At 52.9% G+C, this 26,629-nt stretch overlaps 2 protein-coding genes and 1 long non-coding RNA gene across 8 annotated transcripts; 1 reads left to right on the top strand and 2 right to left on the bottom strand.

Moving 5' to 3' along the window:
• Positions 1-702: 702 nt before the first annotated feature.
• REM2 (RRAD and GEM like GTPase 2) lies at positions 703-9,209 on the bottom strand. Of its 5 annotated transcripts, none has more exons than XM_061157767.1 (5): positions 5,557-9,209; positions 4,100-4,441; positions 3,811-3,884; positions 2,886-3,023; positions 703-2,792 (listed from the first exon to the last, which is right to left on the bottom strand). In XM_061157767.1, exons 1-5 carry the CDS (start codon positions 5,657-5,659, stop codon positions 2,202-2,204), a joined length of 1,248 nt encoding a protein of 415 aa, XP_061013750.1. In that variant the 5' UTR covers positions 5,660-9,209; the 3' UTR covers positions 703-2,201. The 5 variants fall into 5 exon arrangements, with proteins under 5 accessions (XP_061013750.1, XP_061013751.1, XP_061013749.1 ...); XM_061157768.1 differs by having other exon boundaries at positions 704-2,579; positions 2,886-3,093; XM_061157766.1 differs by having other exon boundaries at positions 704-2,810.
• A 141-nt stretch (positions 9,210-9,350) lies between these two features.
• Positions 9,351-14,434, bottom strand: LRP10 (LDL receptor related protein 10). Of its 2 annotated transcripts, XM_061157745.1 has the most exons (7): positions 14,303-14,434; positions 13,857-13,901; positions 13,207-13,342; positions 12,183-12,373; positions 11,050-12,067; positions 10,568-10,697; positions 9,351-10,472 (listed from the first exon to the last, which is right to left on the bottom strand). In XM_061157745.1, the coding sequence occupies exons 1-7, from the start codon at positions 14,331-14,333 to the stop codon at positions 9,885-9,887; spliced, it is 2,139 nt and encodes a 712-aa protein (XP_061013728.1). In that variant the 5' UTR covers positions 14,334-14,434; the 3' UTR covers positions 9,351-9,884. The 2 variants fall into 2 exon arrangements, with proteins under 2 accessions (XP_061013728.1, XP_061013729.1); XM_061157746.1 differs by lacking the exons at positions 12,183-12,373; positions 13,857-13,901; positions 14,303-14,434 and having other exon boundaries at positions 13,207-13,346.
• On the top strand, positions 13,889-15,404 carry LOC133066570 (uncharacterized). Its single transcript, XR_009695164.1, has 2 exons — positions 13,889-14,082; positions 14,307-15,404. It is a non-coding gene; the product is annotated as an uncharacterized LOC133066570 (long non-coding RNA).
• Positions 15,405-26,629: the final 11,225 nt, after the last annotated feature.

Genomic DNA, 26,629 nt, shown 5'->3' with positions numbered 1-26,629 from the left:
CCTCTGAATTCCATGCTGCCTCTCCTTTGCCATTGCCATCTCCCTCAGGGTGCTTCTTCATTACTCTCCGTGTGTATTGCTATGATTGTCCCCTAAACTCAGCTCCCCAGGCCTTGCCTCAGCTGCTCCAGTCCATGAACACCTGTCCCCGCCTCCTCTTCCCAAAGGACCAGCCCCATCATGTCACTTACAAACTCAGAGCCCTTCAGTGACTCTCACTGCCTACCAAGTTGGGCACAAACTCCTTTGCTTGGCATTTAAGGTCCTTTGCAATAGAGCTCCCAACCTTCTCTTTTCAGTGCTCATCTCTTACCCCTCCTCTTCATGTCCCTGAGGTTTCAACCCAACTGTAGAACCATCTGGTCCCTTAGTGGGCCCAGTGTGTTTTCCTGCATTTTACAATTAGAACCGCCTCTGTTCCTGGTCCCGAGTTTAGAGCTGGTTTACTCCACTATAGCCATGTGATTTCTCTGGCCCTTTTACCACAGCCACTGCCCATGGCTCTGCCCATAGTGTCCCCTGCATTTCTTCTACTGTTCCTCTCCCTCTTCCCCTCATCATCACTGGAAGTGGAACCTCAGGTGCAAAGTTAGATACAATCACCATTAAATATCAAGCAGACATGAGTGGAACCCCAATTCTATTGCTTATTAACCTCAGGCAAGTAAAAGCGGTAGTAACACCTTATAGTCATTAAAGAATTGAGATAAAGTGAATAAAGTCCTAAGGACAGTGTTACTATTTTTATCTCACCACCAGTGCTGGGCTGGTTTCCCTTGGCTCCTCCTCAGCTGCAAGGACTCAGGAGACATCCTTCTTTCCATCTAGCTCTGGGAACCTGGGTAGGGTGCAGTGGAGGCCTGGCCCCCAGGTGCTCAGGTAGCTGTATCGTCTATCTAGGGGTGAGGGGAGTTGCTGCCTCTGCTCTTTGTTCAAACTCGTGGCTCAGGCAGCAGCAGGCGTGGGCGTCCCCAGGGGAGGCACTGACAGCTTCAGTACTCACACGGGCCTTGCAGGTGACAGCTGGGGTGGTGGGGCCCTGCCAGGGGAGGTGCAGGACAACCCCATTAAACCCTAGCTGATGGGCCTCCCTGTTGGAGGTGGGCCCCACCTTGAACCATCCCAGGTCACAGCTGAGAGTAGTTCTGGGCACAAAACGTAGCCTCCAGCCTGCTCCTTGCAGGATTAAGGGGTAAGGAGATGGGGACTTGATCACTGAGTTACCGAATTATTCTAGCAGGTCCCTACTCCTCTCCAGGCCTGTTTTTCTCACTAGCAAAGGGAAAAATTGGACTCTGTTCTCTAGGGACCTTTTTCGCCTTGTCATGGACTACTCAGACTAAGTTCCGGAGCCTCCCTAGAACTGTTCGACAAGAACTCAGGCTCATGGGAGCAAGGAACCTAAATCCATCCATCCCTTTCTTGGGAACTTTGAGAACAGAGTCAAAGTGAGCAAGTGCAGTAGAAAAATTCTTTATTGAAAAGAGAAAGGTGGTCCCCTTGGTGGTGCCTCCTGGGTCCTGGCAAAAGGCAGGTTGCCACCCCTCAAATCTTCAGGCAAAAGTCTCTGCACGCCTTACCTTTAATAACCTTAAAGGGGAAGTGCCGTGGTGCCACGGTAAGTCACAGAATCTGAAGAACAGCGCTTCTAGGCCCTTGCCTTTAAGAACTTCTTAAGGGCAAAGTGGACAAGTGCAGCAGATCAGAGCCAGGACGCTGTAGGAAAGTCTAAAGGAAGCGGCTCTGTGACTTTACCTTTAAGAATCTCTTATGATGAGGCATGTTCGCGCTGAGTACAAAGGTGGGAAACTGTAAAGAAGTCTACAAAGGTCTCTTCCAATTCTTGCTTTTAGCATCTCTTTACAGGAGAGGTGGTCAAGCGTGAATTAATAAAAAAAAATCCCTTGCAGAACTTTTCTCCCCGCCCGCCGGAAGCTGCCCCGCCCACCGGTCGCGGCTCGCCCTCGGCGGGTCCGCTTCCTCTTTCCAGGAGCCCAGAGGCCGGGAGGTAAACGGAGAGCGCATGGAGCGGGTGGGGCGACGCCCTCCGGGGCCTGGGGGCGGGGGGCCCGCCTCCCGCGGTCACAGCAAGGTGTCCCGGGAGTTTTTGGTTTCCTAGACGGTCTTCAGGAGGAAGCCGAAGGAGGGCGGGGCGGGGCTAGGGGGCGGGCAGAGAGCGCGGTGACCATGGCGACCACGGCTCAGAGCACTGAGAGGTCGTGGCACGATCTGGAGCGCTGCTTAAAGAACTTGGCGTTGCGCGGCACCAGGTTGGCAAGGAAGCGCTTGGCCTTCTTGGTGAGGCTCTCGCGACGCGCGGGCGGAGCGGGGCCCTCGGGGCTGCCCCACTCGGGCCGCGGGCCCCCGGCGCCATCCCGGCCTCGCCGCAGCCGGATCTGGCGCACCGCTCCTTCGAAGAGCTCCCTCGTGTTGTGGTGCAGCGCGGCCGACGTCTCGATGTGCTTGCAGCTCAGTGTCCCTGCCAGATGGCGGCCCTCTGCAGGAAGGGACCTCTTCAGGCGCCCGCCCTCCCACTGGGCTGCGCTGGGCCAGGGATGGGGCGAGGCTGGACCTGGGGGCTCCAGGGCGTGCAGTGAAAAGGGATTGGGGCAAGTCAATCTCTTGCACAGAGGGAACAAGCAAGGATCAGTTGGAGGGCGCTGGTGATGCGGAAAGGGAGGGAGAAAAGGGCCTTCAGAAGAGGTGAGGGGGAGTGAAGAGAGGGTCTCAAGCCCTAGGTGTGGGCATTGAAAGTCTGCCCTTAACCTGGGGCCAATTGCAGTTTTGTGCACCTGGAAAGGTAAAAGGGCCTTATGGAGAAGAGATGACTAGAAAGGAGAGAATCCTCTGAGATTGCAAATATGGATGAGGTTCAGGGTACTCACCCTCCAGTGAGACCTCCCGGGAGCGGGCCAGGTCACTCTTGTTTCCAACAAGGATGACAGGCAGATCGTGGTGGGGCCTTCCAGCCCTGAGCCGAAGTAGGGTCTCTGGAACTTTGGAGAAGCTTCGTCGGTCGGTGACTGAGAAGACGATGAGAAAGGCATCCCCCGTCTGAAGGCAGTGGTCCCGCAGCCACCCCCCTGCATCCCCCTGCAGATGGGCAGAGAGTTGTGGGATGTCAGGGCTAGGGGCACGGAAGCACCTGCCCAGCCCCTGCACCTCAGGATGAGGCACCAGGGTGTGAGGGCAAAGCCACCTGCTTAGGACACAGCGCATTCTGCCAAACACATCCAATACTCAGAGTGTGTTTGTGGAGTGGGGAGAAGTTTGTAATATGAGCCCCACATGGGCAAATGGGTGACATAGGATCCTAGACTAGGGTAGTCCACCCTACTTTCTTATGCCTAAGCTCTTCAGAAATGAATGCTATTCAAGTGTATTCAATCTGGCCTCTCATTTCTGCATAGTAATCATTTATGTCCATATTTTCACAGGGCCTCACTTTTTTTTCCTTCCCTGACATTACAAAGCCCTGAGCTCCTGTCCTGTCAGATCAGTTTCTTCTAGGCTAAAAAATGTATTTCAGGGTTTCCGCCTGGCTTCCAGCTGCAGGGTTTGTCAAATTCAGATCCTAACATTCCTCTGGGTCAGAAGATCCTGGAAACCAAACAGCAGTTCTCAATGCTATGGTGTGTACATGGGTGTCAGCCTTTGCTCTCTGAGACCATATGAGACCATACATATGAAGAGTCAGGTTCCATTACTGTTAAAACGAGGGTACCAGCCTTCAGCCTTCAGCCAAGACTTTGCCCCTCCTCAGTTCTTCCAGGTTTCATTATCTGCTTGCAGCTACATCTTAGTTCTTACCTGTTCCCAGATGTCATAAACAACTAGAGTCACTTCCTCCTTATCCACCATGATGCGTCTCTTATAGGTGTCCTCTGTTGGGAAATAGAGACAAGGAAGAGAGCCCGTTAGGAGGCTCCCCAACACCTGTAAGACCTGGTAAACAGGGACTGCCTCCAGAGAGGTTGCCACAGAAAGCACTGGAACAGTTTCTAAGTTCTGGCCTCCGGGACTGCACATGCCTCGAGCTCTTCATCCCTGACTAGGGCTCCAGAGGTGCCCTCAACCCTTGCAGGGCTCCCCCAAATACCTGGGTTCTCCAGCTCGTGAGCACTGTCTCCCTGGAGACCACCAAAAGTGCCTGCTAGGGTGCTCTTGCCCACGCCGCTCTCCCCCACCAGCATGACCTTGAAGATGCCATCCTTTTGGGTGGGGGCTGCCTCCCCTGAGCCCAGGGAGTCAGAGGAGCCAGAGGATGAGGCTTGAGGTGGCCAGTCAAGTTCATCTACAGCTTGGGCCCGCCGCAGCTGGTGCTTGTAGGGGACAGGCATACTGCCTCTTCGTCTGGGAGCCCCTGGGGCAGGGGGTGGCCTGCCCCAGTCCAACCCTGCCAGCAGTTTCTCTGGCTTCTTCAGCAGTGTGGCATCTGCTTCTGGGGGGGCAAAGAGAAGGAAGCTATGAGTCGGTAGGCCAGAACACCAGAAGCCTGAACTGGTGGGGCTCCCAGGAGCTGACCTAAAGGCTTGCCCAGCGTGGTTCCAGCCACAACCTGTTCAAAACATGCCTCATGCGGGGGAGGCACCTGTGCGCAGGCTCGCGCACCCACTCACACCTCACACTGACACAGTCACACCCCCAGACTAGGCCTCTGGCCAGGTTGGGGAGGGGGGCTGCCACTCCCTCCACTGAAGGCCCTGCCCTCTCCTGCTTCCTGCACCGGGTGATCCTTATGCTGGGGAGGTGCCCAGGGGATGGGAAACTGAAGCTACTGCCTTGGTTCTGGGGGTGGGTACTGACAGAGTCAAAAACTTTGTGGGGAGCCGCTTCCTGGCGAAGGGCCTTTTCTCTCAGATGTGTGTGTTGGGTCTCCATGGGTGTGTGGGAGGGGCTGCCTCTTCGCATGGCCCTGTAGGGACGTCCCCCCAGTGCATGGCTGTGTGCGAGTCCTGCTGCACCCCTGGCTGTCCCTGTGAGTCCCAGACAATATTCTGTTCATATTCTCTTCAGGGCTAGGTGGAGGGAGGGAGAGAGAAATAGCGAGAGAGCGGGAGCAGGGAGAGTGACAGTGCACGGGTCCGGGTAACTGGAGGAGGAAGGAGACACAACAAAGGGGGATGCAGAGAGGCTGGAAATAGCCCAGGATCAATACTTGACTGGCAGCCAGGGCCTCCAGGAGCCAGAGGAACCCTTACAATAGGTCCCCAGGGTAGCCCCCTGCCTGTGATTCCCAGGCTTGTGGGCTGCCCCTTGTCTTTACCCTTTCCCTCCTGCCCATCCCAACCTCTCAGGAATGAGGCAGACCTAGGGGCTAAGTACCGGTTTCTCCAGCAAAGCCCTGGGTGATGGGTGAGGGGACATTTAGGCAGCCCCCCTCTACCCCTCTACCTAGCCCAGCCCTAGCGTGGGCAGGTGGCTCCCTCATTTCTCCAGTGGCTCTTCCCCTCTTGTTGGGTTCAAGCTCCTTCAACCCCTAGTTCTGACCTCCCCACCAAAGCTTCAGCTCCCACCAGCATGGTTTCAGCCAGAACCTGCCAGCTTAGCTCTCACCTGGTGTGGGTGTCTCTGGAGGAGAGGCCCGGTGGCTGCTGGAGGGGCAGAGTGCTGTGGTTTCCGTGTCGGTGTCCATGTCGGTGTCGAGGTCCGAATGCATCGTTGTGCGTGTGCAGCCCGGTAGCTTGCAGCACCCGCTCGCTCACTCAGCAGCACTGTCAGCTTTTCCCTTTAAATACCACCCCCCCATGCTCTACCCCCCCACACCTGGGGAGATAGCCCCGCCCCCTGATGAGGTCACACATGCTAATGAGCCGTGATGTCAGCGGGATTCCCTCCTTTCTGCCCCCCCTTCCTTTGTGTCTCTTCCCTCTGGGAGCACACCCACAGCGGAGTCTGGTTAAGATGTGAACAGAACAAAGTCAGAGGGGCAGAAGAGACGGGTTCAGAGAAGTGGGGCGAGGGGTCATGGGTAAGGGAGCTGAAGATGGGAGGAAGCAAGGATCCAGGACCTGGGTGGTCTTTTTCCAGGAGCTAGGACTATGTGTCATTTGTCTGCGTATCCCAACCCCTTAGCCCAACGTTCAGCCCAGAGTGGGTGCCCAGTAGCTAGATGGAGGGGCTAAAGGAAGAAACCAAAAAAGACACAGGGACAGAACAGCCACCCTGCCACCAGGTTTTCCTGTCACCCCCTCCTTCCGCCTGTCACCCCTTCTGGGCTAAGACCCACAAAAGTACCCATTTCCCAGCCTGGCCTCTAGGCAGATGGGGGCTTTGAGGAGGGAGACTTGGTGCTTTGTTTGGGCAGCTTCGTTTTTTCACTTGGTTCCGGTGGGTACAAACCACTGTGGAGACTTCCCACCTGTCCCTCCGTGCCAGGTCCACCAACCTCGTGTTAATCAGAGCAGGAAAAAGGGGAGGGGCAGCTAGCCATCTGTAAGTTCCCAGTCCCGAGGCGGGCAAGCCCCCTCAGTGCACTCTGGAGCAGCCCCAGCCCTTCTGGGCTACACCGGGCAGACACACAGTGACACCCACCTCTCTGGGGGAAGCCAAGATAGAGGCACTGCTCTACTGCACCTTTTCTGCCAGGTCCCTTTCACTTTAGGCTCCCACTCTTGTCTTCCTGACATCAAGGACCCAAACACGCATTTTGATTTACTGGCCCCTTCTCACCCCATTTTTGTCAGATGCTGTGCTAAGCACCTTCCTGAATTATCTCCTTTCATCCTCATGACCCTGAGGCTCAGAGTGATAGGTGAGTGACCTGTCCTCCAAATCAATCATGCAGCTGGAAAATGGGGACACCATGATTCCCACCCAGATCCTTCCAGTGCCAGAGACTACCTTTCATCTCTATGCTATGCTGCCTTCTTTGTCTTAAATATTCCAGCTGTCTCCTATTATTGGGAACAATCTTTATTGCCATCTTCAGTGGATTTTTCCAATTGAAGCAAATCAGTGATCTGGGGATTGCTAGTGCAGTATGTGGATGGAGGTCAATAATAGGGCAACAGCGTAGGGTCTAGCGGGAGCAGAACTAAGCAGCTACAGTCCTTGTGTACTTCACTGGATAGACTCTACAGTCCTTGGTCACAGCCTACTTGTCCTTAACTTTATTCACAATTTTAATGTTCCACCTGTGTTCTGTACTTGAAGATTAGAAGTACATCTATAGCAGCTAGTGACCCCTACAGTAGCTAATAGCAAGAGAAACAACATCACAGAAAACTTTTAAAGCAGTCCTAACATTTAAAAAGTGCTCCAAGGTCATCTGGCATTAAGGCAAATAGCTTTTCTGACACTGTTCACAGCTTCTGAAGACATTGCTGCAGAGTTGTTTGGTTTCTGAGTGATCCTCAGCTATCTAGAGGATTTATGTTATATTGCAGATGTGCTGAAGATGAGTGTAATGTTTTAGAATGACTTCCTTCCAAAATGAGTTTTTTTAGAGTTTTAAATTATAAAGGGGTGAACTTTATATATCTGGAAAGTTCATTTAGATGGTAGAATTCATTTCTATGATACTAGATAAGAGTGTCAGCATCTGCAGAGCCCAGCGAGGACTCTTGACCATGACTTCTGCTGGCTCTCAATCTAGCCTCAGGCCACAGATGCAGGCTGGGTTTCATCTTGAACCATCATCTCTCTCATCCCACTGGTAAGTGGCTGTGCACTTGCCCAACTTGAGGCTCCCTCAGGAATTGGAGGTTCTGTATAATAATGGGACAGACTGAGATTTGAAATTGAGCCTATCCAGGTTTAACTCTGCCTCTCAATAGAGACTGGACCAGTCTTGTAATTCTCCTGAAGCTGCTGTGAGCTCGTGAATTGGGGCTGTGGTATCCATGGCACAGCTTTGTTGTGAGGGTTAGCTACACGTGATAAAGGGTCTGATATGCAACAGGTTCCCCTGCCATTTGGTGCTCCACAGCCTCAGGCTGGGTATTCCTCTCCCCTCCCAGCATGACCTGGAGCTTGCTTTAGGCCAATTCTGCTCCTCAAGAACCAAATTCTGCTATCTGCTCAGATTGTCTAATTTTCAGGCTGATTCCCATCTCATAACTGAGATCACCTCCCTCCTTCCCACCAAGGGCCTTTGCTTAAGTCCCATGCCCTGGTACTGGGTGTCTATCTTGACAGGATTTGAAGTCACCTAATTTCTTTTTCCTTGGGCCATGGTGAAAATAAACTTGGGTGACAGCCCCCCAGTGTCCCACCCTTACCTGGATAGGATCCTCTGTCTTCATTTCCCATTATGCCAGTACAAGGTCAACCCCCTCTCCCTGCCACTGGGGCTTCCCTAGGCTCCTACTTGCTGGGAGAGGAAATGCTGAACAATTAGTGCTGGGTGTGAGGACATTGACAGGGTGTAAGCAACAGGGCTCCTCCAGCAGACGGGTGGGGATAGGCCAGGCCAGGCAGGAAGGGGAAAATGAACCTAAGGGGGAGCCCGTTTCTCTGGAGACTGATTCTGTTAGGGAATGCCTCAGCTTTGCTTCTGTAGGCATCACACTCACTTTCATAGGCTCTTTCTAAATCCTTTGTGCCCATTAATTTTCCTTTTAAACTCTGGGACAGCTTTGTCACCTTGCTTACCACAGACTGGTAAGCAAGCATATGTCCCAGCATTTCTCACTGATCATTCCCTCCATTACCCTCTCCAGCTCTTTGGGTCTCTCCTACAGCCCTAGCCCTCACTGTCTGCTTAGTTGGCTTATCCTGTGGCCTCTCACCGTGCCTAAAATTCACAACTCTATTCCAACTACTGACAGCATTCTTTAGGATCTAGTTTGGACCCTCTTCCAGGAAGACCTCTTGGATTTGGCCAAGGTGATGCTAGCATCCTCATACCCTGAGTGATTATGATTTTTCTCTGGATGCATCTTTGTCTGCTTTGAGGCATGCTGGAAGAGAGTTCATCTGTCTTGCCTAGGACAGACTGAAAATGCTTGGTGGGGTGGAGTTTGGAGGGCAGGAGTGTTCCACCAGGGGACAGTCTGCCTCTGTGATAAGTACTCTGAGAGTTCTCCATAAATGGGAAGTTTCCCAGCTGCAGAGCCCAGCTGGCTCACGACTTCTGGCCTGGCAGTAAGGAGGCTTGGTGCTCACTGCTGGTGTCAGTCACTATAGAGATGGGCCCCTGGCAGTAAGTGGAGATGGAGAGCCTTACTCTTGGGGTTCCTAGAATTTTCTTACCCTCTGAGTGGTATAAAAACCAAGGATGGGTGATTTGAAGATAAACAGGAAAAGGGCAGGGGGTGAGGCAGAGAAAGGCCTTCATAGTGAGGAGCAAGGTAAGGGGAGCATAAGCTGAGGTAGGTAGAGAGGCAGGGCCCAGGAGCACAGCTCACTTACAGTCTGAAATCTCTGATTCCTTTATTTTCAACCTTGGCTTCCTGGGCAACAACCTAGCTATGGGACAGAAGCATTTGTTGTGCTCTTTTTATGAGCTGGGCCTTGTAGGAGGGATCACTGTTGGCAAAACCTCAGGCCCTGCTCAAATCCTCCCTTGGGAGCTGGAAGTCTCCAGCCAGTTGGCATTCTGGTGCTTAAGGCCACTTTTGGGTGGGTGTGGCAAGGATGGAGTGTCCAGGCCCATGACCCTTTAAGAACTTTACTTTTTCAAAACAGCCACAACCGGTGGCAGTGTGGGGAGAGGGTGGTGGTGGACTGTGGTCTCTGGCCATGCGCAGAGGGGGCTCTGAGAGGGCCCTCTCCCCGTCTGAGGGACACCTAACTTGACAGCAGCTACATGGGATCAACGGGAGGCCCATCAAGTCCCCTCAGACTGAGGGACAGGGAGGGGAGTAGTGGATGGGAAGCTGAGCTGCCCTCTATAGGATTGCTGTCTCTGTGAACAGAGTGCCCAAGGGAGCCAGGTCACCTCAGGCCAGCAGTGGCTCATCCTCCGCTTCGACCACCCAGACCCCGGGTTCAGCCAGTGGCACCAGCAGCACATCGTCCTCATCCTCTGGGGACAGGACTGTTGTGTGGGGTCCAGGTGGCGCCCGGGTTGGTCCAGGGGGCCGCAGGCTGGGCAGGAGGCGGCCTCGTAGGGCCTGTACCACTCCAGACAGCAGTGATGGCTCCAGGGGCACCGCAGTCAGCGGCCCTGGGGCTTCAGGGACAGTAGGGAAGGCTGGGGATGTGCCGGCAGGTGGCAGTGGGGCTTTGACAGGCAGCGGGGGTGCCTGTTCCCCCTCCTGCCCGCCCACCGCCCCGCCCTCATGGGCTGGACCTGTGCTGCCATCTAAGGTCTCAGGAGGAGCAGCGGATGGTGTGACCTGGGATCTGGTTTCAGGGGTCCGGGCTGGGGGGTTGGTTCGGGGAAGCAAGCCCCAACGGCGAAGACGGCGCACCAGGCGGCGCATAGAGCGGCCTCGCTGGCGGCGGCGGGCACCTGATGTGCTTCCTGGAGTCATGTCCTGGCGCAGGATGTGTAGCAGAGAACGCAGGTTGCCCAGAACAGAGTTCTGCAAGGAGAGGAGGAAGACATCAGTCGGAAGGGGTGGGGACAGCCACAGTGGGGCTGGAGAGGCAGGTGGTCTGGTTGGGGAGGGTGACTTACATCATTAGGGTTCTCTGTAGGGAAGTCCTCTACAGGGGGGATGGCGCCCTGGGCAATGAGCTGCCCGTAGGAGGGAGGCGCCTGCTGCTGCACAATCTCAGCCTCCATCCGAGAGAGGGGGGCGAAGATGCTGGAAGGCATGAGGGCTGCTCAGTCACAGGTGCCGGTGACCAGAGCTGCCTGTCCCAGCCCAGACAGGCCTCTCTACTCCACATCCAGGCCAGGACACCCAGTATTTATGCCCTGGCTCTCCAAAGTCATCTGAGGTCTCTGTCCTTCCTTGAGGTGGCTTTCGAGATCTAGATCTTTCCCTCCCTCAGCGGAGCACACCTGCCCCCAAGTGAGACAGCCCCAGGAGCCAACCCAGCAGCTGGTCACCAGAACCTGTCCCCCACATGGCACCCTCAGGTCTCCCGTGGCCACAGGAGCCCTGTCCCGCCCCCAGCGCCCACTCCTCTATCGCCAGCTGCACTCCCACTGACCTGTACTCCTGGGTGCGAATGGCATAGAGCTTGCAGGTGCAGCCCAGGGCGATGACCAGCAGCAGGCCGCACACGAGGCTGCCGATGACGGCGGCGGTAATGACCTTGCGGGGCAGGGCGTAGGAGCAGTCCCACTCGTCACTGCCATCAGCACAGTCCGGCTGCCCGTCACACACCCACGTCTCATACACGCACTTCTCATCCCGGCACCGGAAGTTGCCTGGCTGGCAGTGCCGACAGCGTCTCTCGTCCGCTCCATCAGCACAGAAGGTCTGGTAGTTACAGCGGTCAGCGGGCAAGTAGCAGGCTGTGGCCCCAGGGGTACCGGCGGCCCCACAGGGGTAGTGTCCAGCTGGGCAGCTGGGGCAGTTCTCCTCGTCCGTGCCGTCTGCACAGTCCCATGAGCCGTCGCAGCGCTGCGCCTCGCTGTAGCAGCGCTCGCTGAGGCCTTCGCTAGCCCCCAAGCCAGAGCCTAAGCCGCACGGTCGGTCCCAAGGCAAGCAGTAGCCCCGCACGTGGTAGGTGGCATTGAAGCCCCGACCAGTGCTCCAAGGGACTGTGTGGTAGTCCACTGTGGCCTGGCCAGACAGCGTCTCCACAGTGACAGCCTTGCCATTACTGAAGTGGGTGAGGCTGCGCAGTAGCCGGAGAGTCTCGAGGGGCCCCGCGCCATCATACACACGCACTACATCCCCATAGCCTAGATCCAGGGCCGTGAAGCGCACGGCCAGGCGCCGGCCATCGCGTGGGTCCAGCAGCCAGCGGCAAGACTGGGGGTGGGAGACTGAGGCCAGGTGTGAGTATCCGAGGGAGGAGAAGACCCCATAGAAGTCTTCTAAGGTGTGATTGCAGGGTGGGGTGAGGACAGGGGCTAGGGCCAAGTCAGGGAAGGGGTCTGAGCTGCAACCTGCCTCGTCAGAGCCGTCGCCACAGGCGTCGACCCCGTCACAGCGCTGGAACAGGGGCACGCAGCGGTGGTTCAGGCACTGGAACTCCTCCTGCAGGCACATCAGCCAATCTGCAGAGGCACCACGGGGAGGGGCTGTGAAGCACTGGGGCGGGCAGGATCCTCCCCTCCTCCCTGGGGCTTCCATTGCCTGTTCTAAGCGCCACAACAGCCCTGTCCAGCCCACCTTGGCTATAAGAGAGCAGGAAGCCCTGGCCCATGGGCGCTCTGGCCCCGACATAGCTGTAGGTGATGGTGACGTTGCCTCCAGGCAGCTGCAGAGGGCTGGCAGGTGCCTCGCACAGGGAGAGCTGCGGCTGGATGGGGGAGCGCAGGGTTAAGCGCTCTGAGCCACAGGCCAGATGCAGTTTTTGGAACCTACAGGGGTGAAGGAGAGCAGGACCTAAGATATTCCTGACCGCTGCTGGCTTCTTCCTCCCCTGACAGTTGTCAAGCCTCTTCTACCCCAAGTAGCACAAACACCTGCTTATCCACAATCCAAATGGTCAGATGAAAATGGAGTTAGCCAAATTCGTTTGTAATCAAGGCAACAGCCCTAACAGAGGCCTACGGTACCTGAGACCATGATACATCTTAGAGCCTCTTGGAAAAACTGGCATGTGTTCTGGACTGAGTTCGATTCACTGCTTTCCTGTTGTTGCAGCACTGTCACCAGAGTATGGTGCCGGCAACTACCATAAGCTTAATTAACCAGAACTCACCATCCCCTCCCAGCGCCCAGTGGTGAGACCTGAGATCACCATAGCATTCTGATCGCTCTGCTCCAACAAGCTCTCCCCAGATGGCCTCTCTTTTCACCTGTCCTTTTCTGGGTAAATTTATGGGAAGTGAACTGTGTGAAGCAAACAGCCAGGTACTTAACATAGGCCCCAACCCCACGGCCCAAGGTTGGAGGAGCCGAGGGAGACCCGGATTGTTTAAAAGATCTGAGGAGGCTGAGGAAGGTTCTGGAGTGACTGTTGTCCTTCAGAGATGACAGGACCCAAGCTAGATGTCCACTCCAGCCCACCTGCAATTCATTGTGTCTGGCCCCAAACAAGCCAGGCTTTTAGGGCAATGACGCCAAATCTAACTCTCCTCTTTCCCCTGTTGACAGGATGGAAGCTCCATGGAGAAGTGATCCCCGCAGGCTTCTCCCTGGTAGAGGAGGGGGGGGTGGGGGAAAGGTATAGGGTTGTGCCTGCACTCACCTGACCGTTACCGTCTGCTCTTTGCTGCCCAGGATGAGCCAGGTACAGTTGGCAGGGGAGCTGCGGCTGTCCCGGCCCACAGGCCTCTGTAAGGTGCCTTGCACTTCCAAGAGCACCGCTGGTGGGTCCTCACAGGCTAGAGAAAGAGAGGAATGTAGGGACATCAGTCGAGAGCCCCTTACCATCACACCCCTGCCCAGGCTTGAGGTGTCCAAGGGCCTGGGCTCTTCGGAAGGAGCACAGACACTCCCCCCACCCCCGCCACACACACACTACAGGCATAATCTTCAGCCAGCCTCCTCCTCTCCTCCCTCATCATAATTCCACTTTAAGTATCAACACCACAAACAACATGAGGTCTGCTCTGTGCCAGCCACTGGGCCAGAAGGAACAGGAAATACTGTTTCTATCCTCAGGGAGAGTACATTTTGGCTAGGCAGATCAAGGATGGATATTTGGCGGAAAAGAAAAAAGTACATAACTACCAGCTGAGGGCTTACTCTGGGTCTCAGTTTCCCTATCTGTAAAAAAAGGGTGGGTGACGTCCACTCTAAAACTATGGTAGGTGCTAGAGGAATGCAAGGAAGAGAAAGTCTTGAGTTCTCATTACCTACCAAGCCCATGGGACCCCTGGGGCATCCTCTACTCACCAGGATTCGGGAAAATGAGCCTATCTGGGTGGGCCACAGTGCCTCCTAGAGGAAGAGCGAGAAAGGGCAAGAGTCATGCTTCCGAGTTTCCTTCACCTGAGCAACTCAAGGAAGAACGAGAGCCATTTGCGGCTTCTGGGTAGTTTACGGGAAGGGGTGGTGAAGCAGAGGAAGACAGCGGTGTGTGACCTCGAGGGAACGTCTGGCAGCACGGCCTATGGGATGGGTACAGTGATTTACGGAAGTCAGGGGAAGACTGAGGGAACGGCTGGAGAGTTCCCGGGGGCTGGGGCAGGCAGTGCCGGGGCGGCGGCAGCGGGTGGAGGGCACGAGCGGGCAGGTTAAGATGAGGAGCTGCATAGCAGGAAGGGAGCTAGAGTCCTCTGGGCCCTGTGATAGCCCTGGGAGCGGGGTGCCAGGCGAGTAGTCTCATTTCGATTTCTTACCCAGGAAGAGGAGAAGGATGGCCGGCAGCATCGTGAGCCGTCCGGAGGTGCAGGAAGAGTCCCGGAGCTTCCGTCGTTTACTCAGTGGGGAGGCGGCGCCGCTCCGGGCGTCCTGGCTCCCCAGTGCCGCCTCCCCCAGGGGGCTCCATGCCCCAGGCTCCCCGACCGATGCTCTAGATGCCAGGGCTGGGGACGGGTGGGGGGCGGCAGCGGCCCCGGTGCAGGGGCGGTGCCTCTAACCAACTTCTGAGCTGTTTTCCCCGGCCACCGCCGCGCTTTCTCCGAGGCCAGTCCCCGAAGCCCCGGAAATCGGCTCGAAGTCTGGCGCTGGAGCGCGCCCTCGCCTAGAGCCCGCCCGCAGGCCGCGAGCGCCCAGGTCCAGGCCTGGCCGCCACCTGCCGGGGCTTGAGGCCACTTCCTCTTCGGGCCAAACTTTACCGAGTGTCAGCCCCCAGGGCCGGGCCGGGCGCTGTTCAACTTCTCCAGCGCGTCCAGCCCGCGGAACGCGGCAGAGGAGTGGGGGAGGGGTCAGGCGACTCGGTCCAGCGCCCAGTCCCTTGCCCAGACGGTACCCCCGCCGGCCCTAGGGTTGGAGAAGCCCGGGCGGAGGAGGGGGCGGGTGACGAGCCTGGCCACACCCCTGCCAATCAACGCGCGCCCCGCCCACCCGCCCGTCTTAACCCCTTTCCGGTTCTGCCGAGTCGTGGCACGCTGGCTTTTAAGGTGCTCACCCTTACTTTTAACTCTGCTTTGTTTAGTCCTTTCCGTGTAACGTTAGTTACAGGACACGTTTGTCAGAGGACTACTGCTTATTCTGTAACTGTCATGTCTTTCCTTTGGATCCTTAAGCTCTCAGTACTTCTCTCGTACCAATGTCTGGGATCCGGTAGTACTTTTTTTTGTGAGCCTCTATTACAACAATTACCACACCGTGTTATAACTATTTGTTTACTCTTTCCTGACCCCGCCCCCGCCCCGCCCCTTCTGTGGAAACCGAAACTTCCTGTAGGTTGGGGCCTAGACTGTTTACCTTTGTACCCACAATGCTTCTCGCCTGCTGAGACACAGTAATTCAACAAACGAATAAATGGTGCCTTCTCTACTTGCTGTCTCTGTGACCTTGAGAAAATTGTTTAACTTCTCTGTGCTTCTCAAAATGGGGTTAATAATGTACAATTCCCTCTTAAGGTTATTGTCAACATTTAGGGGTAATGCAACTTGAACATCTAGGAAGTGCTTCATACCTGCTAGCAATTATTATTAGTCACAAGAGATATTTCTAATTTATGTGAGCTTGGGGTTGCTGATTTCCTGTGGCACTTACAGGTAATAGATAGTTTTTGAGCTTTTTTGTACATTTCAGCACAGATCTAAGCACTTTTCAAGTATTTCCTCTTTTAATCCAGGTGGCCATAGTGGTAAAAAACCCTCCTGCCAGTTCAGGAGCCATAAGAAATGTGGATTCGATCCCTAGGTTGGGAATATCCCCTGGAGGAGGGCATGACAACCCACTCCAGTATTCTTTCCTGGAGAATCCGTTGGACAGAGGAGCCGGGTGGGCTATGGTTCATAGAGTCGCACAGAGTCGTACACGACTGAAACAACTTAGAACATACACATAGTCTTGTGAGGTACTTATTATTGTTACTCCCATGTTACAGGTAAGGAAACTCTGGCACAGACAGGTTTAATATTGCCCAAGACCATGGATCTAGTAAATGCTGAAACAAGGGTTTGAACCTAGTGTACATTCAGAACCTCTCTACAAATGGTACCAACAGTTTTCTGTTTGTGACATTTGTAGTTGACATCAGTTTTGATGTATTCAAAACTGAGGCCTCAGCAGGGCCTGAAGCCATAAAGGTGGCCATAAAAAGGCCCTTCTTCCACTTGGATCTTGGTCCCATGCCAAGGAACTTGGCTCCTTGATCTCTCTATGCTCCCTACTGCAACCCTTGGGATTATGATAGGTGAAATTGAACCCTAAATGTGGGAGGATGGTATTGAAGAGCCAGAAGCAGGGCAAAGAGGCTGGGGAAATTAAAAATATTTAAGTTGTGAAAGTGATCATGGAAGTTTTAGTTCAATGCTGGCTATGTTCTCTATGTTGGGTACTTGGCAGATGCCTGGAACTTGTAAGACTTCACTTTAACATCAAGGAGCTTACAGTCTAGTTGAAAAGAAAGGTCAGACACATAAATTTAAAGTCAGACAGCCATGGTAAGTACCCATGGAGGTGGACTTGTGGGGAGTTTAGAAGTTAATTTAGAAGTGAAACAGGAAAAGTGATGGTGAGATGGGTAGAGTTTTAAGGGGCAAGAGGAGGAGGAGGAAGAGAGACCACGGTCTGTGATACTGAATAAACTAAGAGTTGAAAAAAAAAATCAAGATCTAGGCTGTTGGGAGCAGTCATCATCATAAAGAAAGAAATGGCACCAATTAGAACAAACTTTCACTCTGTATAAATATTTATTAGAGTGTCTTCCAAGTGCAAGGCCCTGTGCTAGCCACGAGGATTAATGTTTAAGAGTGAATTTGAGCCAAAAGAAGATGAGAAGAAATTAAAGAGAACCTAGGTGCTTATAATGAGTTTAAGCTTTAATTTGTTTAGTGAGCTGAAGTGTTCAGGCCCATATAAATCCCCATAGATCATCAAGTACATCTAGAAATGGATCTTTGTGGGGAGGGAGATGGGAGGAGGGTTCAGGATGGAGGAACACATGTATACCCATTGCTGATTCATGTCAATGTATGATAAAAACCACTACAATATTGTAAAGTAATTAGCCTCCAATTAAAATAAATTAATTTAAGAAATAAGAGAAAAAAATAAAAATAAATAAGAAAATAAGAAAAAATTACAAAAAAAGAAATGGGTCTTTGAAGATGTTCTTGGAATACTTTGAGAAATTGTGAAAAATAGTGGAAGTACTGAAAAATGGGCAGATTTCTGGTTTTCAAGATGACAATATCTAACTTTGAAAGAGTACTCACCATATGCTTGGCACTGTTCTCATCACTGCGCGTATATCACCTCATTTAATCTTCACTACATCTCCAGGAAGTAGGTGTTATTTTTGTCCTCATTTCCTCAATTGAGGAAACTGAGTCACATATAGTCATAAACTAAGCAAGTCATTAGATAACTTGCTGAAGATCAAACTACTAGCATGTGCAGCAGCCAAGATGCTCAGGTCTGAATGTTTGTGCCCCTCCCCTTCTCCATTCATATGTTGATATCCTACCCTCCAATGATGATAGTGGACATCTTGGAGATCAAACCAGTCAATCCTAAAGGAAACCAGTCCTGAATATTCATTGGAAGAACTGATGCTGAAGCTGAAGCTCCAGTACTTTGGCCACCTGATGCAAAGAATTGACTCATTGGAAAAGACCTTGATGCTGGGAAAGATTGAAGAAGGAGGAGAAGGGGATGACAAAGGATGATATGGTTGGATGACATCACCAACTCGATAGACATGAGTTTGAGCAAAGTCCGGAAGTTGGTGATAGACAGGGAAGCCTGGCGTGCTGTAGTCCATGGGGTCGCAAAGAGTTAGACATGACTGAGTGACTGAACTGAACTGAACTGAAAGATGATAGTATTAGGGGTGGGGCTTTGGGGGATGCTTTGTTCCTAAGGTGGAGCCCTCAGAGTGGAACTAGTAAGAAAGGCTCTAGAGAGATCATTAGCCCTTTCCATCATGTGATGAAGTCCTAGCTGTGACAGAATGTCCAGAAAGCACTGGCTGTGAACCAGGAAGACAGCCCTCACCAGAAGGTGACTATGCTGGCACCTTGATCTTGGTCTTCTCAATCTCCAGAACTGTGAGCAATAAATTTCGGTTATTTATAAGCTACTTCGTCGGTTGTATTTTGTTATAGTGGCCTAAGACCAAAACTTGGTACTACAAAGCTGGGATGCTGCTGTAACAAGTTCATAAGAATGTGGAAGCAGCTTTAGAACTGAGTGATGGGCAGAGAATGGGAGACTGGAGGTGCATGCTAGAGAAAGCCTATATTGCCATAAATGGACTGTTAAAGGTGATTATTATGAGGGCTCAGAAAAGGAAAGCTATGGAGAGAGCCTCAATCCCTCAGAGCATACCTAAGTGAACAGAATGTTGGTGGAAATATGGATGTTAAAGGTTGTTCTGATGGGTCTCAGATGGAGATGAGGAACACATGTTGGAAACCGGAGGAAAGACGATCTTTTATAAACAGGCAAAGAGCTTGGTTGAATTGTGCTGTGTCCCAGTGTTTGGTGAAAGGTATTAATAGAACTTGTGAGGAATGAAATTAGATATTTGGCTGAAGAAATTTCTAAGCAAAGTGTTGAAGAAGCATCCTGGCTTCTCTTGGATGCTTATAGTAAAAGATAAAAATGATTTAAAGGTGCAGTCGTTTATCAAATAGGATTTGGAACTTAAAAATTTGGAAAATTCTTATCATTATCTAACATAGTATATTTTACTCATTTATCATGTTTGTTCCCTGTGCACTCACAAGAATATAAGTTCCATAGAGGAGACTTCCCTGGTGGTCCAGTGGTTAAGAATCTGCTTTGCAATGCAGGGGACACAGGTTTGATCCTTGGTCAGGGAGCTAAGATCCCATGTGCCACAAAGCAATTAAGCCCGTGCCACAACTATAGAATCCTCCATGTGCCAAAATGGAAGATCCTTCATGACGCCACAAAGATCCTGGACACAACCAAATAAATATGTTTTAAAAAGAAAGAATTCTTTAAAAAAAAAAAGAAGTAAGTTCCACAGGGGGTAAGGGCCTATTCATTTACTGGTGAATCCCCAGTGCCAAAAGCAATGTCTGGCATAAAACAAATACTCAATAAATGTTTGTTGAATGAATAAATGAGTGAGTCGTGACTGCCAATCGTAGGCATCACATAGGTTATGTCTTTTAATCCACTCAACTACCCTCTGAGTTATTAACCCTATTTTAAAGATGAGGAAATTGATGCTCAGGGAAGATATATAACGTGCTGAGGGTCACCCGACCAATAAGTCATAAAGGTTGGATCCTAACCAGGATTATGTCACTCCAGAGTCCTTGTCCTAACTGTTGTGTGGTACCACTTCTCTATGAAGCTATGCTTTTAAAGACTGATTGGTGATAGAAATAGTGAGGGGGGGTCTCTAAGCCACTTCGTGTGAAAGCTGTTTATGGGACGAGAAAGGCTTTTCACCTGTAAAAGCTTAACTTCAGTGAGCGTTTGTATATATGAAAACTACACACAAATATTTGAAGAGCTGTAGTGTGGAACAAGAATTTGTTTATTCTGTACAGTCTGAAGGGCAGAAACTGGATTTAACAGAACAAATAAAGACAGTCCCTGATCAAGGTACAGAAGCTGAGGGCGCAGGGAGGGTTGAGGCAGAGGGACACCCGTCCTGGGCTTTCAGGACTCCTTGGCAACAGTGTGATTCATGGACTGTAGGATGGCAGAACTTCTCAGAAGACAGGGGCATAGGAGCTTCTTGAAGTAAGCCATGGTAAATGTTGATACAAGGCCAAAGAAAGTGAAAGCAGAGAATAGGCCTGGGGTTAGAAGAAAGGGGTCATCATGAGGGCCTTTTAGGGAGAAGTTTCAGTATATTCCTGGTTGGGATGCAGATGCAGAGTTTGGGTTAAAAAGCAATGACAAGGGGGACTTCCCTGGTGGTCCAGTGGTTAAGACTCAATGCTTCCAATGCAGGGGGTGTGGGTTAGATCCCGGTTCGGGGGACTAAGATCTCATGAGCCACTAAGATGTCACATGCCACACAGCCAAAAAATTAAAGAAAGAAAGAAAGAAATGACGGGAAAGAATGCAGACAGCTTTTGGAAAACTTTGGCTTGACAGAAAAGGGGAAAATGAGAAAAATCATTCAAGACCGCGGCAGAATCCAGGAGAGCTTTTCAAGATGGGGAAACCTCTATGTTAAAGACTCTACCATATGGTGTCAGGAGCAAGTTTCCTTGTGCTTTGGAAAAAATGAGATGCAGGCTTGGGGACACCCCTTGGAGGTTTGAGAGAAACCTCAATCATGTCCATTTAGAGGGCCTCTGGCATATTAAAAAGTTTAAAAACTAAGATTGTTTTGAAAATGTTTGGTGTATTTTAAATGCTTATATTTAACAAATGAAAATTTTTTAGCATAAACAGACAATAATAGAGTGATATTCGCAATATACCTCCAGGCATTTTTGAACTACAAAATTTAAGACTTTTATCATTGTAAGACCGGGAGTAAAGGAGTCTCCTGGTCCCAGAGTGTGGATGACTTTGGAAGAATGGGTGCAGGTCAGGAACCCCCCTAGAAGGCTTGGGCATGACGTCTAAAAGCCTCAGACAAGTGGCACAGAAATGTCCCACTCTAAGATACAGGAGTCGCAGAGGCCTGCTTGCCTTGGCCAGAGGTAGTTCTGTCCTAGCATCCTGAGATCCAGGAGTGTAGCTTCACCTGCCGCTGACCTGAAGAGCCCAGGGTCCAGGCATCCTGGAGGGGTCAGTGCCTGAGGCGTCCACAGGAGGGCAGTGTGGCAACTCGGAGGCAAGGACCCCAGTGCCCCTTTCACTTCCTCTATCAGGCACCCTCTCCTGCAACCCCTCCCCTCCCCTCTTCCTTCCTGGAGTTATTCCAGGGCTGTTCACCAACCCCCATAAAGGGGCAGACAACGGAAACTCTTGACTTTTCCCTCTCTGCAGCTGGAAGACTAAGGTTTGTCATCCTGTCGCGCCCACAGTCCCACCCGTTTAAGTACAGGTGTCCTGGGTGGAAGTGTGGAAAGTACAAAGGGGGAAGGGACAGGCCGGCGGTATCCTTGGCCCTGAGTGTGGCAGGCTTTGCCTCCGCCTCTCAGTTCTCCCGGCTTGGTTTGCAGTGCCAACACCTAGCACGAGGGGGCGCTACCACCCTGCAAACCCTGCCCAGCCGGTCTCTGCAGCAGTTTGAGCTGCTCCCAGCCTGAGAGGATGGGGTGGGCGTTCCTCTTGGTCCCCTTCTCCAGCTTTCCTCCCTCCAGAATTTATGGGCAGTTTTGTGCAGGCGTGAGGTAGTTGGGAGGACCTCTGGAGCACAGGCCAGTAGAGTGGAGAAGAGACTCTGAGGACACCTGGGATGAAGCTTAGAGGGATGAAAGAAAGAGAGACCTTCCTGCTGGTGCTCCAGGGTCCTGGCGCTGGCTGTCCTGAGTGTGCAGCCTAGAGGATTGGTATTTCCAGAAGAGCTGGGCTGACACAACCCAATACCAATCATCCTCCGATTAAGGGCACTCTGTGGGGTTAGGCCTTCCCTGGTGGATCAGATAGTAAAAAATCTGCCTGCAATGCAGGAGGACCTGGGTTCAATCCCTGGACTGGGAAGATCCCCTGGAGGAGGGCATGGCAACCCACTCCAGTATTCTTGCCTGGAGAATCCACATGGACAGAAGAGCCTGGCGGGCTACAGTCTATGGGTTGCAAAGAGTCGGACATGACTGAGTGACTAAGCCCAGCAGTGGGTAGGGTTGGCACATGAGGAGGTCTACAGGGACAGAGCAGCTGTTCTGGAGTTATGAATCTCTTCCCTCAATACAGTTTCTTTCTTTTTTGAACCTTTTAAAGATTGAGGTGAATATAAAAAAATTAAAAAATAAAATAAAATAAAGATTGAGGTGAAATATACAGTAAAATTTTTAAAAATGTAATAAACTTAAGTGCATATAGCTCAATGATTTTTTAACCTATATATTTACTATGTCACATACTTTTTGCACATATATAGAATATTTATGTATTCACAACTACAGCTGTTTTCTAAAAAATATGTATTTATTGAAAATTTTTTATTTTGTATTGCATGTGCATGTTAGTTACTCAGTCTTGTCTGACTCTTCGAGACCCCATGGAGCCCATCAGGCTCCTCTGTCCATAGAATTCTCCAGGCAAGAATGCTGAAGTGGGTTGCCATTCCCTTCTCCAGAGGATCTTCCTGACTCGTGGATCAAACCTGGGTCTCCTGCATTGCAGGCAGATTGCACCAGGACACCATTTTATATCGGGGTATAGCCAGTTAACAATGTTGTAATAGTTTCAAGTGCACGGCAAAGGGACTCAGCCATACATATACAGTATTTATTTATTTGTCTGTGCTGGGTCTTCGTTTCAGCACACGGGGTCTTTAGTTGTGGCATGCAGGATATAGTTCACTGACCAGGGATCAAACCTTGGCCCCCTGTACTGGGAGCATGTAGTCTTAGCCCTGGGACCACCAGGGAAGTCCGTATCTACAGCTGTTTATGTATGTACATCAGAGCTCTCACTGGTAATTCAAGTCAGCAAACTTTTATTAAGAGGGGCTCTTGTGTACCTAGCACCATCCTACTCTTTTCTAAGGAAGTGAGAACAGAATGTTTGTTTGGTGGCTGTGATGGGATCAGTGGTGTTACGAATCTTAGTTATTCCTCCACAGAGAAGGCAATGGCTGGCTGTATGATCTACCCGCAGTGCCCGTATTCTTGGAATCCAAAATGGGATGAATTGTCTTGTGTGTCTGAATATACAAACTCATGGAACCTCAGGAAGATATTGTGGGACCCAGGGTATTGGGTCAGGGCAGCCACGCTCCTAGCACAGAGCCAGGCACGGAGTGGCCAAGGAGAGTGTTTTGAGGCATTGATCTTGCTTGCTGGCCTGGTGCTACATGTCTCTGGAAGCTGGGCTCAGGGTGACGTCTTTGACCACAGGCTGGATCAAAATGAGCTGGAGCCTGTCGCGTGTGTGTGAATCTGCTGGGCCCTTCCGAGGCCCCCGTCTTTCCCCTGCTTTGTGGTCAGCCTGGCCTTGCCCTGCCCAGACCCCATCCTGCCCCAGAGCAGGGAAGTGGCCCTAGCGGGAAATCAAGTGAGGGTGCAGGAAGTGATCCATGGTGAGGCAGCTTCCAGACCTGGCCAGGTCCCTGAGTCAATGAGCTACATCAGGCTAAGGAAGTGCTTCCTTCAAGTCACTACAGTGTGGTCACCTCTTCTTTCCCCTCTGGCCCCTCCCTATCCAGGTGTGAGTCTTTGGGAGCAGGAAACTCGTCTTTTCCTGCCTAAGCCACAAAGTCCCATTGGAGTGAGGGAACCTGGGGAGACCTGGCCCTAGTCTGGAGGCAGAAAATCTGCTCCCTTGGGGTGTGGTGACAGCCCCGGGCCTGGGGTGCCCAGTCCTGTTGTGGAACCGCAGGGTCCAGGTCTGGTGAGGGATCGGGGAGTACAGAGGGGGCTGGGCCTGGCTGGGGAAGGCTGGCCTGGAAGGCACCCAGCCACGGCCCTGGGCCAGGGTGGAAAATATGTGTGTGAGCTCATTTGGAAGGTGGCTTCTGGCCAGTCAAGCCTGCCTCCTTTCCAAGCCCTGGCTGCTCAGCCCCCTCAAAGAAGGCTGCCTCTGGGTCTCCCCGGTCTCCCAAGACTGTCTGAGGGAGGCAGGCAAAGATTTGGGGGGTGGGTTTGGTGGGGCTATGGGGACCACAGAACAATGGAGCAACCTCCCCTGGGGTTTCCCTGGAGCCTCAGGGTATGGGAACCATCCTGAAGGCCTCCTCCTCCCCCGAGGCCCCTGCCTCAGACTTTGACCACCCTCATCCCTCCCACACCTGCAGCACAGGAGCTTGGCGAAGTGTGGGTTTGATCTATCTCTGGGTCAGAAAGATCCCCTGGAGGAGGAAATGGCAACCTGCTCCAGTATTCTTACATAGAGAATCCCGTGGACTGAAGGGGGCTGAAGTTCATGGGGTCACAGTGAGTCAGACACGACTGAAGTGACTTAGCACACACACGTCCCTCCCCTAGCTGCTGCCTTTGCCCCTTTCAGTTCCTCTGGCTTCTCAGCGCTATGCCTCTTCCATTCCATCAGAATACCTGTTCTTGCCCCTAAGGAGGAAGGTGACTCCTGGCCAAGCAGATTCCTGAGGAACAGCCCTTCTCCCCGGTGCCCCTGTGACACAGCACAGCACACAAGCACACATATGCTGACAGAGTCCACAGAATCTGCCATGCCCGTGCCCGGCTACGTGGGGGTTCACACTGGAAGGGACTCCAAACAGACATGGTTAGAATCTGCTTGTACAGGAAAAAAATGTCAGACAGGCCCTGATTTTGGACTACCAAGTTGGGAGCTTGAGCACATCTTATCTGGGCCTCAGTTTCCACATCTGTAAAATGGGGGCAATGTCAGTGCCTGTGTCCTTGAGTATTGCGAGGACCTCAGCAGGCATTAGTTTCCCACCACCTCCCTTTAGCTGGAAGAGGAAGTGGGGATACAGAGTAAAGAGAGGACTGGGAAGTCCGTCAGATTGTGGGGAGATGGGGGCTGTGGGGGGGGGGAGGACCAAGACAGCTGCCAGATTGTGTGTGGGGGTCACTCTGCTCAGTCCCCGCTCCTCTAGAGAGCTCAGCTCCTCTTAGGGCTTCCCGTCTCTTTTCCATACCGTGGACCCAGCGCCTGGCTGGCAGCCTTGGAGGCATAGGCCCAGACGGTGGCAGGAACCCCCAGGAGGGAGGTGATGCCAAGGGTGTCCGTGGCTCCCCCTGGAAACATGTGGGATGCTGTGGTGGGCAGAGTGTAGCCTGCGTTCTGTGTTTGCCCCCAGTCCAGTCTCCCGAGAGCCCGCTTCCCTGGGTTTTGCCCAAACCTCCTTGCAGATTCCCCTTGGCTCCCTCCTGGCTGCTCTCACTCACATGCGCTGCTTTCGAATAAAGGAACTTGGAACCATAGAAACTGGGTCAGGCCCAATGGACAAAGCAGGGTAGGGCCAGTGAAGGCAGTGTTTGCAGGTCTCTCGGGAGCCACGGGGCCTCTGGTCTCCCCTCACCCAGCCTGACCTGATGGTTCCCTCAGCTGGGGCCGGGTGGGGTCCCCCAGCCACCTCACTAGGCTGGATCCCTCAGACCCAAGGCACGTCAGAAGCACGGGACTTGCGGCCTCCACCCTGCAATTCTCCCTGCTTGCGAAGCCTCTTCCCCCTCTTCCCCCTTTGTCTCTGGTCCTCCATTCCATCCCCTTGGCTTCAGAGAGCATCTTGTGATTCCAGAATCAGAGCCAAACAATTTCCTCGTGATGGGGAAACCACAGTCCAGCCACGGGAGCCCCAGGCTCCCCCCGCTCTTCCCTCTGGCACCCCCCTCCCCGTGCGCCTCCGCTGGCTCCAGCTGTGTTTTGCAGAACTCCCACTGGATAACATCTGTAATTGCCTCCAGATGTGAGCCACAAAAACACAAAGGGGCCATGAGCTCATCTTTGAGCTCCTTGCCACACGCATGGGCCCCACTGCCCCCAGACGCCCCCGACTTCTCAGGGTCCGCATCCCCTCCGGTGAGGGTGGCAGGGAGGTGGTATCCAACTCCACGGAGACGCACAGGCCGTGCCAAACAGCTGTTGGCAGGAGAGGCGCAGGAGGCCAGGCGTAGGGTCAGGGTTCCTGGCTGGCAGGAAGGTGGGGTACCCCTTCTGCCAAAGCAATCACACCCGCCAGCCCTGAATAGCAGCTGGATAGAACGCCTGGCCTAGGTGGGGCCAGGGCTCTTGGAGGCAGGCCGTGGAGGGGGCCTGGGCTGGAGCCCGGGGAGGGCCGGGCTGAGGCAGGAAGGGAAGGAGGGAAGAATGAGCACTGCTCCCCTTCAGCTGAGCTGACTCAGCAGCTGATTCTTCCCTCCAGGCTGCATTGGTGGAAGGGTGGGTCGACAGCCTGGGAACCCCGTTTGGGGCATCAGTTTCTAGGGAAAGAGGAAACAAGGCCTTGCCGTTCTGCCCTTCCTACCTGACCATCCTGCCTCTCCTGGGCAACTGGGGTGAGGCCGTGGGGCAACCTTCTCCCTTCCTGTCTGTTTCTTCTGCCCCTGCAGGGGAGCCCTGGGCCTGGTAGAGGCTGAGGTCCTGAGGGCTGGGGAGAAGGGCCTGCCCCTGAGCCTTAGGCTGACTGTGACACGGGGATCCCCCAGCAACCAGCACGAGGCCTGAGGACAGAGGGTCTGTGGCTGGGTCACACGACAGGGTAACGCAATTTAGGAAGATTTTCCGAGTAGCCTCAGCTTGGCCACTTCCTCTTGCCTTTGTAGTCCTGGGCCTCAGAGGCCAGGTTGGGGTACAGTAGCTTTAGCTGGCCTCTGTGGACCACTCCCCTGCCCCCCAAAAGCATGCCCGCCTCCCCCCAGCTCTGGCGTCTGCATCCCTTTCGTCCACTGAGAATAAACATATTCCTTTATGAAAAATACCAAAACCCCGCCTCACGGAAAACACTGCAGGGCCCCCCTGCTTTCCATTCCCCTGCAGCCGCATCCCAGGCACACAAACTGCAGCCACACAAA

This window comes from Dama dama, chromosome 12, assembly GCF_033118175.1.
Source record: "Dama dama isolate Ldn47 chromosome 12, ASM3311817v1, whole genome shotgun sequence".
Taxonomy (NCBI): domain Eukaryota; kingdom Metazoa; phylum Chordata; class Mammalia; order Artiodactyla; family Cervidae; genus Dama; species Dama dama.
The sequence above is the reverse complement of the archived record's forward strand: the minus strand, read 5'-3'. Positions and strand labels throughout refer to the sequence as shown.

Excerpts from the sequence above, each read along its gene's own strand:
- REM2 (XM_061157766.1), bottom strand. The coding sequence starts at position 5,659 with ATGCATTCGGACCTCGACACCGACATGGACACCGACACGGAAACCACA. Across the intron at positions 4,442-5,556 it reads TCCAGAGACACCCACACCAG|AAGCAGATGCCACACTGCTG; the intron begins GTGAGAGCTAAG and ends TTGCCCCCCCAG. Across the intron at positions 3,024-3,810 it reads TTTATGACATCTGGGAACAG|TCACCGACCGACGAAGCTTC; the intron begins GTAAGAACTAAG and ends TCGTCTTCTCAG.
- LRP10 (XM_061157745.1), bottom strand. The coding sequence starts at position 14,333 with ATGCTGCCGGCCATCCTTCTCCTCTTCCTGG. Across the intron at positions 12,374-13,206 it reads GAGCAGACGGTAACGGTCAG|GTTCCAAAAACTGCATCTGG; the intron begins GTGAGTGCAGGC and ends TCACCCCTGTAG. Across the intron at positions 12,068-12,182 it reads CCTGCTCTCTTATAGCCAAG|ATTGGCTGATGTGCCTGCAG; the intron begins GTGGGCTGGACA and ends GTGCCTCTGCAG.